This window comes from Microcaecilia unicolor, chromosome 5 (assembly GCF_901765095.1).
Source record: "Microcaecilia unicolor chromosome 5, aMicUni1.1, whole genome shotgun sequence".
In the NCBI taxonomy this organism is placed as follows: Eukaryota; Metazoa; Chordata; class Amphibia; order Gymnophiona; family Siphonopidae; genus Microcaecilia; species Microcaecilia unicolor.
The window spans coordinates 178578088-178595066 of record NC_044035.1 but is presented as its reverse complement, the minus strand read 5'-3'; the positions used below and the strand labels follow the sequence as shown (position 1 = coordinate 178595066).

Here is a 16979-nt window from a genome sequence, read left to right as displayed (position 1 = left end):
CCACCCCTCTGGCTGAATGTTTTACAGATGTGGCCCACCCTCAGCAGTGGAAGTCCATATGTTAGACATAACTAGGTGCTGCTTATACGTCCTAAATGCAACTGGTATTAGTCTGTATGACAGAAGTGTGGGTCACCTCTGAGATTTTGTGGCTCAGTATGTGGTTATGTGAGGCTGGTACCAATTAGGGCAAGACAGTAGCATAATCATGGGTGGGCCTAGTGGGCAGGGGACTGTCTTTTGGGTTCAGGCCCACCCAACTGCAGCATACATCTGTAATGTAGCTAGCAGACGTCCCCAAGCCCCACCAGCTGAAGATGACCTCTCTGGGAAGCCCTGGGTCCTGTTAACACAGGGGAAGTTGATGGCACACTTCCATCCATGAACAGAGCATGCATGTGGGAGGTAAGCAGATGGAAGTGTGCCATCACTTTGCCAGTGTTCAAATAGTCTGGTGGGGGGATTATGGTGTAGGACATATACAGCTGGTGGGGCTCAGGGACCCCATCAGCTAAGGTATTTTTTTAACAGGGGTTGGGGGTATGGGAAGAAATGCATGAGGCTTTCCAAAATGTAATCTTTGGCTAAGCTACTGGGGCAGGATTAAAGCATAGGAAGACTAGGCATGTGCCTAGGGCCCAAATGTTTAGGAGGGGCCTCTAAGATGTGCAAATTCAATGAATGCCGAGGCACATTTTTGCCCTGGTAAATGAGCTGCTCACAGAAAGAAAAATGGGAGAGAGGAAACCAGAGGCAGCATTACCCGCAGAGGGCTGTTTCAGGGCTGCTGAGAGACACAGCTGGGCCCAGGGCAAGACCACTCCCCCCACCTGAGCCGTCCCCCACACTCACACACACCCCTACTCGTACTGCCTCCCTTCCCCCCCACATTCAGGCCGTCCACTCTCTTACCGTCTGTGTCTTGACTGCTCCTGTGTGCTGGGACCCGGATAATTGCATTAACGAATATCCTGGGCCACCTGGGTTATCGCGTTAATGCAATCATCTGGGTCCCTGGTAATTTTGCTCCCCCCGGCAGCCCTGGTCTGTTTATTCTCTTGCATTGTCCTCCACTTGGCAGGAGTCGGCAAGCCACACTTCTTACCTGCTGCTTTGCAAGTTTGTCTCTGCCGTCAGAAGCACATGACGCCCTGTTTTGTGGGAGCCATATTATAATATAATGGGGGGGGGGGGGGTCAACACACTTGTTTGTCTAGGGTCCACCAGATGGTTAATCATGCACTGGTACTTTAGATTGTAAGCTCCTTTGAGCAGGGACTGTCCTTCTTTGTGAAATTGTACAGCGCTGCGTAACCCTAGTAAAGCTTTAGAAATATTTAGTAGTAGTACTTAAGGGAAAGGTAATACTATGGTAGTGCAAGACTGTTTTGAAGACTGTAGATTGTGGACACTGCCAACCACAATGTCCAGGGTAACCAAAGTTTATTCTTCGATAAAAATGCTGACAAAATGACCCTATACGGGCCGTGTTTCGATTAATACAGTCTTTGTCAGAGGTATAGAAACTCTGGCTAGCATATTATCCTTAGGAAGAAATTTCGGGTATGGTCAAAAGAGCTTTTTCCATGTGATATATTCAGCACTGAATATATCACATGGAAAGAGCTCTATATCCCTGATGAAACCTGTGTTAGTCGAAATACGGCCAATGTAGGGTCATTCTGTCAGCATTTTTTTTGAAGAATAAACTTTGGTCACCCTGGACAGTGTGGTTGGCTTTCTCCACTCTTTTTTTTTTTTTGTTCTATGTGTGTGACTGGATTTTTTTTCAGTACCTTTTTGGTGTTTGTGTACACTGATCAGATTGGTCTCTAAGCTCATGTGCAGGGCCTTCATGAAGTCCCCATTAGTTACATGGGCTGCTACCATCATGGCATATCTACAGATAGCATCTTTATGGTCTTTGGATGTGGTATAGAAAGAGGAATGACAGGGGAGGGGAGCACCATTACAGTTTTCAAACAGTCCAACATCAACTTACTATAACCCTTAAGGGGATGTGAATACTGATGACTGTGGATGGAGGAAACGTGTGATGGTGACATTTATTGTAGAAATATATGAAGATGTATGGGTGCTGGCTGCCAGCTGCCCTGCTTGCTGTCATTTCTGGAATAAAAAGAAAGACGATCCCACACTTAATGCTTGGAAACAACTCTGAAGAAAATACAAATACACCATAAGACAAACCAAAAGATTATACTACAAAACTGAAATTGGACCAAATTACAAGGACACAAGCAAACTCTTCCAACTTGTGAACAAACTACTAGACACCACATCAGTCACGAACAACAGCAAAGACACACCAGGAGCTGATAACCTCGCGAAGTACGTCAAAGAGAAAATAGTACAACTGTGACTTAAAATACCTGTCAGCCCCATCGAATACACTGCACTCTTAGACTGTCTGGACCCAGACCCTGGAGTATACCCAGCAGATAGGATCTGGACTGAATTCGAGATAATATCGGAAGATCTCATCTCCCAAACGCTTAAAAGATTTGCCAAATCTCATTGCAAACTAGATATTTGCCCAAATAACCTTATGAAATCGACCCCCCCCCCCAACACTTTATAACAGATCTAACGAAACACGTGAATTTTATGCTACAAAATGAACTCTTCCCAAAGGAGAAAGGCAACATCCTACTCACCCCCATACCCAAAGATGCAAAGAAAAATGCAAGTGAATTAACCAACTATCAACCAGTAGCATCCATTCCATTAATAACCAAAATAACAGAAGGGATGGTAACCAAACAACTGACAGACTATCTAAACAAGTTCTCAATACTACAAGAGTCCCAGTCAGGATTTCGTTCTAATCACAGTACTGAAACAGTACTAGTTACGCTCATGACTAAATTCAAACAAATGATTGCAACAGGCAATAATATATTACTTCTACAATTCGACATGTCAAGCACTTTCGACATGGTTGATCATGGAATCCTACTACACATCCTTGAATACTTTGGTATCAGAGGCAACGTTCTTAATTGGTTTAAAGGATTCCTAACTACATGCTCATATCAAGTGACATCAAACTCGACTACATCAGCCACATGGACACCTGAATGTGGAGTTCCACAGGGATCTCCCCTCTCACCGTCTATATTCAACCTAATGATGACACCCTTGGCCAAACTACTATCAAAACAAAACCTCAACCCACACATTTACGCTGATGATGTAACGATCTACATCCCATTCAAACAAGACCTAACAGAAATTTCCAATGACATCAAGCAAAGTCTACATATCATGCACTCCTGGGCAGATGCCTTTCAGTTAAAACTCAATGCAGAAAAAACCCAATGCCTAATACTCACCTCTCAACACAACACGAGCAAATTTACCACCATCAACACACCAAAACTAAATCTACCAATTTCGGAAACCCTGAACTCATTGACCGACACCTCACACTGGAGAATCACGCGAAACACACAACCAAAAAGATGTTCCACTCAATGTGAAGATTAAAAAGAGTAAAACCATTCTTCCCAAGGACCGTTTTCTGCAATCTGGTACAATCATTAGTACTCAGTCATCTAGACTACGGCAACTCACTCTACGCCGGCTGCAAAGAACAAATACTCAAAAAAATTCCAAACAGCCCAGAACACAGCAGCCAGACTCATATTTGGAAAACCAAAATACTAAAGTGCAAAACCCCTACGAGAGAAGCTACACTGGTTACCACTCAAAGAATGCATCACGTTCAAAGTATGTACCCTAGTACATAAAATCATCCATGGAGAGGCCCCAGCCTACTTGTCAGACCTGATAGACCTACCACCCAGGAATGCTAAAAGATCATCTCGCACATTCCTCAAGCTTCATTTCCCCAACTGTAAAGGCCTAAAATATAAACTAATGCACGCATCAACCTTCTCCTATATGAGCACGCAACTCTGGAACACATTGCCACGCAACCTAAAAGCGACCTATGAACTGACCAACTTCTGCAAACTATTAAAGACCCATCTCTTCGACAAGATATTCCACAAAGATCAAAACATGTGAAACTCCCATGTATATCTAGAAATGTTAAGAATGCCTTTTGTTATATCACTATCGTGTATTCCATTACCATGTAACCCAAAATCCTTCTGTAACACCAAATGTCAGTTCTCTCTCATTTCCACTATCCATGATGTATTGTAAGCCACATTGAGCCTGCAAGGAGGTGGGATAATGTGGGATACAAATGCAATAAATAAATACATATGGAAGATCTCATGTCTAAGCACAGTGAAGGCTGCCGGATAGTGTACATTAGGACCTGAAGGGGGGCCTACCTCTGTTTCCTTTGTAATACAGGGAATGATGTTGGCCATGTCTGTACAGGAGCCTCGGCCTTAGACTATATGCAATTGTCAAGATCTCTAAGAGCTGTACATTGGCAAGATGAGTTGGGTATCTCTGACTGCATGGTGGTCAGATCTGTGGCCATATCATTCTGTTGTAGAAACCATAACATAGATGAAAACTGTTCTGAGGAAAACAGTGCAGAAAGAAGTGAAAAAAGCATTTATACGAAATCACTGTGCATTAAATGTGGGGCCAGTATTTGTGTGTGTGTTGGGGGGGGGGGGTGGGGGTTGATGCTGTGAGTGAGCATCTGTCCTAAGGTCTGTATAGAGTTTCCACTCCACAGCTAATTAATAACAAAAAATTTTTATTGGTGCATTTAAGTTCAACAGAAACAAAGGTGTTGTAGTTGGGTTCAGCAAAACAGAAAATGTTCACTGGCACAAACACAGCATTCCTGTCTTACCATGCTGGCAACTGTCAGACTTCCCCTGTGCACTCTGTAATTGAATTGGTGTCTTTCCTAGAGGCTCCTTTTAGGCCTCTCTGCTGTCTCTAACCCCAGGTCCTGTTGTGGAATCCCTGCTCTGCTTGACCTTCCCAATTGAGTGCCTGCCTCAAATAGGCCTTCTACCCAAGAGAGGAAATCTGCATACATACCTTGAAGGACTGGTGGCTCAACAAACACCACATCATTTGGACATTCTTGACTCTATTTCTGGCCAGCCACAGGAAGGGTTGATGGTCATTAAGCAGGGTGAACCACTATCCCAGCAGATAGTACTGGAATACCTCCAGAGTGCACTTAACTTCCAGTGCCTCCACTTCATTCACCATTCAACCCAGGAAGAAAATTAAATATACAAGAAACCAACCTCTATAAACTATTTAAGATTATATTTCTCTAAATGTCTCTAGAAATGTTTGTGTTGAACACTAGTGTGTCACAATCAATCATCTTGCATATTTCAACCATTGCAAGTGTACATGTTATAGTATTTTTCAAAAATTATAACTGGCATATAATAAACCTGGTAACAGGATAATGGTGATCTACAGTTTTCCTCAAAACATAATACTTATCTACAGTGCTTTTTTTGTAGAAAAAAAGGTGCCGGTACTCATTGTGGGTGGGGTCACCACACATGGCACCGCCCCTATTATAGCCACACCCACATTAGCCACACCCCTTATTCCAGCCATGGCGCATATAAACAGACATCATTGAAATAGTATAGGAGAAAAAATAATGTGATTTTTTTTCATTATAAATAATTTCTGTAAGCTGTTACAGCTCCAGTATACCCAGTGCAAAATAAGACAAATTCCAAACACTAAAATGAAAATAAAATGATTTTTTTCTACCTTTGTTGTCTGGTGACTTTGTTTTTCTATCCATATTGGTCCCAGTCTCTGATTCTGCTGCTCTCTATCTGTTCTCTTAACTCCGTTTCCAGGGCTTTCTTTCCATTTATTTCTTTACTTTCCTCCTTTCTTCTTCTTTTGTTGCCCTACATCCATAAGTAAAAGCTGGGTCCTCCTCCATGGAATTGACTGGAGGAGGTATAAGATGGATCTAGCTTTTGCCTATTTTCTCCATCCATGTGCAGTTTTTCTCCTCTTCCCTTTCCCTCATCTCCATCCATGCGCATCTTCTTTTTTCTTTCCTCCCCTCCATTCATGTCCAGCACTTCTCCTCTCTCTTCCCCTCCATCCATGTCCAGCATTTCTCATCTCTCTTCCCTCCTCTGTATCCATATCAAGCAATAATTCTCTCTCCCCTCTCCTCCATCCAAGTCAGCATTTCTCCTCTCTCCTAGCCAACTCCTCCATCCATCCATGTCCAGCAATTCTCTATCTCCTGCTCTCCTCTCCATCCATTTCTAGCATTTCTCCTCTCTCCCCTCTCATCCATGTCCAGCAATTCTCTCTTCCCTGTCCTCCCCTCCCTCTCCAGCGATTCTCCTCTCTCCCCTCCATGTCCAGCAATTCTCTCTTCCCTGTCCTCCCCTCCCCGTCCAGCAATTCTCCTCTCTCCCCTCCATGTCCAGAAATTCTCTCTTCCCTGTCCTCCCCTCCCCATCCAGCGATTCTCCTCTCTCCCCTCCATGTCCAGAAATTCTCTCTTCCCTGTCCTCCCCTCCCCGTCCAGCGATTCTCCTCTCTCCCCTCCATGTCCAGAAATTCTATCTTCCCTGCCCTCCCCTCCATGTCCAGCAATTATCTCATCCCTGCCCTCCCATCAATGTCCAGCAATTCTCTCTCCCCGGCCCTTCCCATGTCCAGCAATTCTCTCTCCCCTGTCCTTCCCTCCCATCCCATGTCCAGCAATTCTCTCTCCCTTGCCCTTCCCTCCATCCCATCCTATGTGCAGCAATTCTCTCTCCCTTGCCCTTCCCTCCCATCCCATGTCCAGCAATTCTCTCTCCCCTGCCCTTCCCTCCCAGGTCCAGCAATTCTCTCTCCCCTGCCCTTCCCATGTCCAGCAATTCTCTCTCCCTTGCCCTTCCCTCCCATCCCATGTCCAGCAATTCTCTCTCCCCGCCCTTCCCATGTCCAGCAATTCTCTCTCCCCTGCCCTTCCCTCCCATCCCATTGATTTCCAGCAATTCTCTCTCCTCTGCCCTTCCCTCCCATCCCATGTCCAGCAATTCTCTCTCCCCTGCCCTTCCCTCCCATCCCATTGATTTCCAGCAATTCTCTCTCCCCTGCCCTCCCATCGACGTGCAGCGATTTTTCCGTCCCTCCCCTGCCCTCACCTCTCCCATATCCAGCGATTCTTCGTCCTCCTTCACTGCCTGCCAGCCAGTCGGACTCAGAAGCGAACGGTGCAGGCAGCGATTGGCTGGCAGCGTCGTAGCTTCCCTCTGCAAGTCCCGCCTACAACTTCCTGTTTACGCATAGGCGGGACTTGCAGAGGGAAGCTACAACGCTGCCAGCCAATCGCTGCCTGCACCGTTCGCTTCTGAGTCCGACTGGCTGGCAGGCAGTGAAGGAGGACGCTGGGGGACGAAGAATCGCTGGATATGAGAGAGGTGAGGGCAGGGGAGGGACGGAAAAATTGCTGCACGTCGATGAGAGGGCAGGGGAGAGGCGGAGAATCGCTGGAAGTAATGGGAGGGGAGGAGGAGAAAAAGGTGCCGGTATGCCGTGCCGTTGCGTACCGGCACAAAAAAAGCACTGCTTATCTAAAAAACACTTATGAGTGATTTCAGAACAAATACCTTGGGCTGCAGTATGCTTTTAGATTTCAGTCCACAAAAACATAGCAATATGACCACCACATTAGGTTAAATATGATACCAGCTCTGGATTCTTTAAATGGTGCCCATATTTGGGTGCCCAAAGTTGCATATAATCTTGAGATCCATGCACAAGTAACTTAGTTAACAAGCCTCTAATCATGAATTGGCTGTTAACAATCAATTATTGATGTTAATTGGCTCTAATTTGGATTTGTGCACAAATCTGGCTGTCAGCGATACTATGAAGATCATCACCCAAAACCTTTCATATGCAACCCAAAAAGGGGTGTGGCTATGGGAGGGGCATGAGCAGGCCAGCAGAATTCCAAAGAATTACACACACCGTTTTAGAATACTAGTAAAAAAGGCCTGTTTCTGACAAAAATGAAACGGGCGCTAGCAAGGTTTTCCTCAGCCACCCATGTCCTGCGACCCTCCTCTCCCCCTGCAGCCACCCATTCCAGTGACCCTCCTCTCCCCCTGCGCCCACTGCAGCCACCCATGTCCAGCGACCCTCCTCTCGCCCCTGCCCCCCCTCCTGCCACCCTTGTCCAGCGACCCTCCTCTTCCCCCTACCCTCCCTGCAGCCACCCATGTCCAGCGACCCTCCTCTCTCCCCTGCCCCCCCCCCTCCAGCGACCCTCCTCTGGACATGGATCAGCTGTGAGGCATCTTCCCCACCCCCCCCCCGGGTTCTGAAGTTGACATCATAATGGCTACGGTGATGTCAGCCTGATCTACAGAGCCTAGCAGACAAACTCGGAATGAGCCACGGTCCCAGGCAGCAAGTCAGAACGTTGGAGGTGAGAATTATTATATAGGATGGGAGCTGCACACCAGGATTTACATCAGGCCTCAGTTGGTGTAAGTCCTCGCGTCCAAAGTTGGGTGCCTGAATACGCACTGACCCCTGGATTCTATACAGTGTAATTAAATTTGCTGATGAGACAAAGTTATTCAAAATCGTTAAATCGTGGGAGGATAGTGAAAAATTACAAGAGGACCTTACGAGACAGGGAGACTGGGCGTCTAAATGGCAGATGACGTTTAATGTGAGCAAGTGCAAAGTGATGCATGTGGGAAAGAGGAACCCGAATTATAGCTACGTCATGCAAAGTTCCACATTAGGAGTCACAGACCAAGAAAGTGATCTAGCTGTCGTCGTTGATGATACGTTGAAACCTTCTGCTCAGTGTACTGCTGCAGCTAAGAAAGCAAACAGAATGTTAGCTATTATTAGGAAAGGAATGGAAAACAAAAATGAGGATGTTATAATGCCTTTGTATCACTCCATGGTGCAACCGCACCTCGAATATTGTGTTTAATTCTGGTCACCGCATCTCAAAAAAGATATAGTGAAATTAGAAGAGGTGTAGAGAAGGGCGACGAAAATGATAAAGGGGATGGGACGACTTCCCTATGAGGAAAGGCTAAAGCGGCTAGCGCTCAGCTTGGAGAAAAGGCGGCTGAGGGGAGATATGATAGAGGTCTATAAAATAATGAGTGGAGTTGAACGGGTAGATGTGAAGTGGCTGTTTACGCTTTCCAAAAATACTAGGACTAGGGGGCATGCGATGAAGCTACAATGTAGTAAATTTAAAATGAATCAGAGAGAGTTTTTCTTCACTCAACGTGTAATTAAACTCTGGAATACGTTACTTTTTTGGGATCTTGCCAGGTATTTGTGACCTGGATTGGCCACTGTTGAAAACAGGATGCTGGGCTTGATGGACCTTTGTTCTATCCCAGTATGGCAATACTTATGTACTTATGAGTTCTGCGCTGGAATCCAAGCGTATTCTGTTAAAAAAATCACGTAACTTAATTGGCTTAACAAGCCAATCAGTGTTGTTAAAATCACTTAAGCAATAATGAGCACTAATTGGAAATAATTAGAATTAATGTGCACAACTCCCTAGGTGTATTCTATAACGCACTGCATCTAAATTTTAATGCATGCAGGAAAAAGGGGCATGGTTATGGGCGGGGTAATGGACGTTTCATGGACATTCCAAAATTGCGCACGTTGTTATAGAATATGACCCTCTGTGCCTAAATCTACGGGCCAGGATTTATGCAACATTTTCATTGGTGTAAATGGAGGCATGTAGTTTTAGGCACTAGGGATATCAACTAAGTGTATTCTATATACCGTGCCTAAATCTAGGTACAGCTTATAGAATATGCTTAGGTGGAAATGTGTTCTGTGCAGATTTGCTAGGTGCCATATATAGAATCTGGCCCTAAGCGCTATTCTATAAAGAGCACCCAGTCTGGTGTGCTCTTTATAGAACAGTACTGAGCATTAATTTTTCCCAGCACCTAACCTTTGGTGTTGTTTACTGAATCCAGCCCCAGGGGACCAGGAATTTTGCCACTATCCAGATAAGTGGCTTAGAGTATCAGACTTCACCTTGCCACTTAATAACTCAAAGTGGGGAACATATAATGAACAGTACTATAAGAGGGGTATCTTAGAACAGGGCACCTAAAAATTTTATAAAAATGTGCCTATCATGCTTATTTCATAAAGGTGACCTAGGCATCTATTTGTTTTTCTAAAATAAGCACCCAGAACATATGCTCATAATCAGCCATGCGATTTTGGAAAATCCCTTTACCATGTGTAAAAGGGGCTCTACGGGTAGAAAGACCTTTCTAAAATGATCTCCTTGCTGTTATTAAATACAATAAGCATATAAACAATATTACAGATAAAATAACAGTAAGCTTAACATACACCCAACCTATCAAACAGAAACCAAACCCAACCACCAATATCCTCACAAAGTCAATAAGAATTCACAAATACTCTACTTACAACAAGGAAAAATACTTTCTCAAATAAATGAGCCTTCTATAAATGTATTGTGTGCCAGTTCATCACAATTGAAAAAGGTTTATTTTAGTAAAGATTTAAGTTGGACACAGGTGTAGAACCCTATTTCATAGTGAAAAATGGAAGTGGGGGTTTCGTTCAGTTTCCCTGAACTCCTCAGATAAGCCATGTTTGGAACACTGTCACAAATGATCTCATGTACATCTGACCATATTAGCCATGGCATCATAAATTGTAAGTTTTATATTAAACTGTACCTGCTGTACACCACCTTAGGTGAATCTCTTCATAAAGGCAGTTAATAAATCCAAGTATATAAAAAAAATAAAAAATACACACATCCCAGGCCTTTTGTAACAATATTTTGAACATGGTTATTTCCAAGGTTTTAGGGAAACTATGGAGTAGTACCTTAAATAATTTAAATTCTAACATTTATTTAATTGATAAGAGGGAGCGGGGGAGGTATTATTTGTAACACTGTGGAGAGTATGCTTTTCTTTTAGGCTGCTAATTTATTTAGTTTTTGAAAACCTCTGCTAAACTACAAGTCTCTGTATCTGAAGAGTGTGAATTTCACACAGAATAATTCAAAAATGCAATATATGGCCAACAGGAAGCTGTCTTCACATCCATGGAAGTGACACTCAAAAGTAGATTAGTTAGACTACAGCTAGTAGAAATATTTTAGTAACAGGATATATAATCATAGAAAAAATAAAGCATTTAGAGGTGAATGGATTTTCTTGTCATTATAATTACCATGGCGTAAGTTGGATCTGTAGAAGGCAAAGTCTAAAAATATATAACTCCTGAGGTAAAAAAGAAAAAAGCCTGAAATCTATATCCTGGTTTTTTTTTAGCTTCAGTTCCATTACTCTGTTATTTATGATACTTTGGGCTGCTGATGGCCTTTCCTGGCTGCTGAAAGAGTAAAAGGGTTTAGAATTCATAATGGGAGACAAAGATGGTAATTTGGAAAATGTGTCTTCCGAGAGTTGTTTTCCGGGAAAGTTCAGTCATCTCAACTTCAGCTTCCAGAGTTGCTGGCCCCACCACTGAGCTGGTCAGAATTAGTTCACCAGTCTGCCGGTCAGATCGCTGGACAGCAAGAACATCATGACCTCTGCCCCCAAGGATGACAAAGCGCAGGTTGTCTCCAAGAAACTGGGTGGTAGACATGGTGAAGAGAACCTTGGGGATGGAGCGGTTGGAATGGAGGGGTAGGTAGTGAAAGGAGATGGAGTGAGCTGCATTGCGGCAGGCTTTGCTATCCATGGGACATGGATTTCGCTCACACTGGCTAAGAAAATAAAGGAAAAACACAAAGATGTAAACATAAAGGTTCCCACTGTTATCCATTTACACAACTCTTAATAAAAGGGTTTATTTGCATGGCTTTGCATAATGCCATTGAATGAAATGATTCTTCTCAGCTAGTTTGCTATACAAGGGATAGGCATCATCAATTCTATGTGCTTCCCAGTTGTTTTGGGAGACTCCTAGGCTGCCTACATTCCCTCTTTCCTCCTAGATCCTCCACCCCACGCAGATATGTACTTCAAATACCACAATGCTGCTACTATAAGTCACAGCATCCATTTTGATGATCAGGTTGCACCCCCCTAGATCACCTAAGGGGTGTGACCTGCTATGGGGGAAGGTGGGTGGGGGATGGGGAGGTTGGTGCTACCTTAGATTTTCTATCCTTCCCATTTAAAAGGAAAGAATGGGTTATTTTCCATCCAAAGAATTTTTGTCTCTGTAGCATTCAACATTAACTTGTTAGAACAAGCCCAATTCTCAACCTTTTCCATAACGATAAATCTCCTGGTAATGTAAGTATTAAAAATAATCCGCATAAGAGTACAAGTGTTCCCCCATGTCCAGTTTCACTGATCTCAAAGAACATATAAAAATATTTAAAAGAATAGGTGCTTGGAGAGAGCTGTGAGGTACTCTCACATAGCATTCATGGTGAACACTAAAACCCTGAAATATTTCTGTCTTTTTTTCACAGCGAAAAAGCAGTTAACCAGAAATGTCTTAATGCTGTTCCTCCAATGCCACATTCAGACAATCTATACAAAAGTGTTTCGTGGTTGACCAGATCAAATGCAGGTGATAAGCTGAATTGTGAGAATACAACCTGACTTCCTTTGCTCAATATTTTCTTCAATTCTGTTATCATTGAAAGAAGCAAAGTTATGGCAGTGGCAACTCTAGACAAAAATATTTGGGGTGGCAACAGCGGGACAAGCAAAGGCTACGTATCAACTTCTACATATCATCCCCCCACCCCTACCCACACACACACTTTTAAATTAGAAATATAAGACACCAGGGCCTTCTATGCATAAAGAAACCACCCCTTCCCTCAAGCCAGTTTGGGCTATTAGGTAAAAACACCATCATAATTGATAGCATCATCAACAAATTATACTGTGTGGGAGTGAAGCCTGGATTTTCCATAGGATTGGACAGAATCTCAATATAAACTCGGCACTTCCAGTTCTGTATCACAAACTTCATATTCCCCAACAATGGAGCTATCCCTCTTACAACACATCACCCCAGTGGTGTGCTGGAGCGGGCTCTCACAGGCTCGCAAGAGCTGTTTGTTAAGTTTTTAAGAATTTTGGGAGCCGGTTGTTAAAGTAGGCCTCCCCATGGCTACTTTAACAACTGATTTCCAAAATGTGGGCTTGGGCCCCCTCCTGAATTCTCTTTTACTTTGCTGGCAGTGATGCTGGCCCCACCAGCCAAGTAAATAGACTGCTGCTGCTGCTCCCTGCTCCTTGTTTCTGACTCTGAGCATCAGGCTGGGACTTTTCATACAAGCGCAAGAAGGTTCCATCATGCTGCTCAGAGCCAGAAACAAGCAGCAGAGAATGGTGGCAGTCCATTTATTGGTTGGTAGGGCTCGGCAAAGGTATGCCTAGCGTGCCCGCACAAGGGAGGGGAGGCATGTATTCTCCCCCCCAAAAAAAATTTCAGGGCTGGCTATGCCCGGAGAGAGAGCCCGTTGTTAAAAATTTACCAGCACACCCCTGCATCACCCCCAAAATATTCAAATTTATTATCATCTCAGGACAGCACATTCTCCTTCGCTGCCAGACACAGTTTAAATCAGACGGTTTTTTGTCTGTTTGGAGATTCTACTATCGGTGCCAAGAGCCTGCTTTCAAATAGGGCCAGACACTTGTGATATAACAAAAAACCCTGCAAAAAGACTCTCATAACCTATATAGAAAACTTACCGAACCATAACACCTATAACAAATCTATGAAAAGCCAGTACAATAAGTGATACACTGGGTCCTAGTGCATCGATATACCAACTACTGAAAATTTTTAGCAAGTTGTACTATCACACACAGTGACGTACCAAGGGCAAGGCAGTGGGGGCGATCTGCCCTGGGTGCAGGTGACAAGGGGGTGCACAGAGCAGTTGTGCAGCTGTCGGCTCTATTGGTCCCCTGCCCCCTCTGATTTTACTTCCTGTTCCAGGGTAGGGGACTGGCGGAGTCAACAGCAGCACATCTGCTCCGTGCACCCCCTTGATAGGAGGAAGGGTGGTGGGGGTGATACACCTCAGGGGAGGGCGCAGCAGCGACCCACCCTGAGTGGCAAGCAAGCTAGGTACACCACTGGTCACACAGACACTATGTGCTAGCAGAATTCTTCACCTCATTCACATGTGCAAAGCATGAGCAGACTCACACCTGATACAGAATAGGGAATCAAAAAAATATGCAGACAAAAACTGAAATGGATAGCCAAGACAGCCAGGCTCAGGAAGAATCCTGGAAACAGCTCTCTTGGTGGCTGACTAGGGGGCTCATTTTCAAAAGAGAAAAACATTTTTAAAATGGCATAAAGCAGCATTTGGACATTTTGCTTGCCAAAACGTTCAAATCGCTATTTTCAAAACCTATTTTGCAGAAGTTTATCTATGAATTTTGTCTGCATTGCGTCCACATCACAAAGGGCATGTCAGGGGCGGGATGGGGGTGGGATCAGGGTGTTCCTAACGCTTGGATGTTTTTCTGCCATAATGGAACAAAACAAATATGTCCAGGACTACAACTATGACATTTTGAGCTAGACCTGTTTTAATAATGACTTCGCCACAAAAAGTGCCCTAAATGACTAGATGACCGCTGAAGGAATAAAGGAATGTTAGCAAAGTCACTTTTGCAGCGTTATTGACAAGACAGAGAGTTGATTTCAGGAACAATAAACTTTTAATGCAAAACAAGTGAACATAACAGCTAGGGTGTGACCTTTCTCTCCAATCAAAGGCTCGCCCTCTAGGACCACCTCTGCTACCTAGTGGCAGGTTCTGTCTCTATTGGCCTCTTTACCTCCCCCTCCCTGGTCTTGTGTGGGGTGTTCCTTGATCTCCCTGTCTACATGAGGCTCATTCTCTGTCTTGCTGATGTCCAATGGTCAAAACTTTGCAGTAGAATTAGAAGCCAAAGTGTTAAGGCTCTTGCTTGACTCTTCACTCACGTTCTCCTCACATATTAAACAGCTATGGAAGAAATCTCTTTTTTTTTTTTTTAAGGTTTATTTATATTTATTGAGTATTAACATAGTATACAACAATGAAAGCAAACACACAATACAAATACTTCCAACTGCAAATATCAAAACTCTTTGTTTGTTGCTACTCTTTAACCCCTTTGTATGTCCCCCTTCCCCTTCCCCCTACCCTCCCCCCTAAACAACTGGCAAGGTAGGGTCGGGCTGCGCCAACCACTCAGTATATGGATCCCAAACATGATGATACACTATTAGGCGACCTTGTCGCATTGCTGTTAGCTTAGACATCAGCTGGATATAGTCCAGTTTTCGTAGGATCACTCGTAGTCCCGGCAAAGTTTGTTGCTTCCAAGCCGCCGCCAGCACCAATTTGCTGGCCACCAGTATTTGCGTGGCCAGTTGAAATGCATATTTTTTAGTACCCTGGGGCCGCATATGTAGAAGGCAATGTTCCATTTTCATGGGAAGATCTATTTTCGTTACACTGGCAATCAATTTCACAACCCTCGCCCAATACTGTTGAGCATGGGGACAGGTCCACCAGATGTGAACCATATCTCCTATCATTTCACATTGACGCCAACAGAGAGCCGATACCCCTTTAAACATTTTAGCTAATCTCTGTGGTGTATAATGCCAACAATATAATATTTTATAGCCATTTTATATCAGAGCATAAGAAACTGACCCTTTAAGCAGAGATACAAACACTCGTTCCCACAGTGAGTATTCATAAGAAACCCCCAATATTTTTTCCCATCTGAATGTGTAGTATAGAATGGGTTGTGATTGTAACAAGAGTGCTTTGTATAGCCTAGAGATCCCCCCCTCTTCCACCACCCCCAGCCATTGCTCTCTCCAGCTGCGTTTCTTCCAAGCCCAGTTCTTCCTTTGCCCGCCTCAAAATAAAGTCCCTAAGTTGGCGATATTGGAATGCATTGGAGGCAGGAATCCCATATTCCTCTTGCAGTGTCTCAAAAGTTAGAAGTTCCCCATCCTCCCACACTTGTCCCAACTCCCATAGACCCTCTCTTTCCCAGTTCCTAAAACAGGGATCCGAGGATCCTGGGATGAATCCTGGTGCATAGCGAATTGTCATGTGTAAAAAAATGTGTGTGTCCTCGGAAAAAGTTACTACGAATTTTACTCCAAGTCATAAGTGGCCATTGAACAACTGGTGGCATTTCCTTTGTTATCTCTCTTAACTCTCGATCAGATAGCCAGGGGATGACTCTGAATGGGTGTGAATAACACCATGTCTGCTCCATGGCCTTCCAGGCCTTTGCACCACCATGCATCCACTCCGCTAATATGCGAAGGTGTGCCGCCTGGTGGTAGAGCCAAAAAGATGGTACTCCCATGCCCCCTTGTGCTCTCGGCTGATGCATTACCGACCGGTGCACCCGTGGTGGCTTCCGTTTCCATATAAAGGAGAAGACCCTGCACTGTAAGCCTTTAAAGAACTTATCAGGTATAGAGATAGGAAGTGCCATAAATAAATATAGCAGTTTCGGCAGCAAGATCATTTTGATCGCACTTATCCTCCCCATCCATGATATCATTAGGCCCTCCCATCTATCCATTTCCATGAAAAGCTCCCGGACTTTTGCTGGGAAGTTGGCCGCATACAAATCCTCCAACCGTTTTGTGAGGTTTACCCCTAGATATCTAATGCTTCTGGGAACCCACCGGAAGGGGAAAGTAGCTCGCAATCTTGCTATTTGATCCTCTGGGATAGTGATATTCAATGCCTCTGATTTGTCCATGTTAATCTTGAATCCTGGCTCCCAGCCATAGTCTCGCAAGGCCACCCCTATGATTGGGAGTGATGTGCTAGGGTTTGCTAAAGTGAGAAGGATATCGTCCGCAAACAGTAGGATCTGAGACTCAGTCGCTCCCATCTGTACCCCCTCTATATCAGGGTGTGATCTAATAAAAGCTGCCAACGGTTCTACAGCCAGGGCGAAAAGGAGAGGCGACAAGGCACATCCCTGCCTCGTCCCCCG

General features: G+C 44.3%; 1 protein-coding gene across 1 annotated transcript in view; it reads right to left on the bottom strand.

The window, feature by feature from the left end:
• Nucleotides 1-9995: 9995 nt before the first annotated feature.
• FBLN7 (fibulin 7) overlaps nt 9996-16979 on the bottom strand; it is a 68621-nt gene continuing 61637 nt past the window's right edge. Inside the window, exon 7 of the mRNA XM_030204922.1 lies at nt 9996-11728. Coding sequence (XP_030060782.1) covers nt 11368-11728 — 361 coding nt within the window. The 3' untranslated portion in view covers nt 9996-11367. The remainder of the gene's footprint in view (nt 11729-16979) is intronic.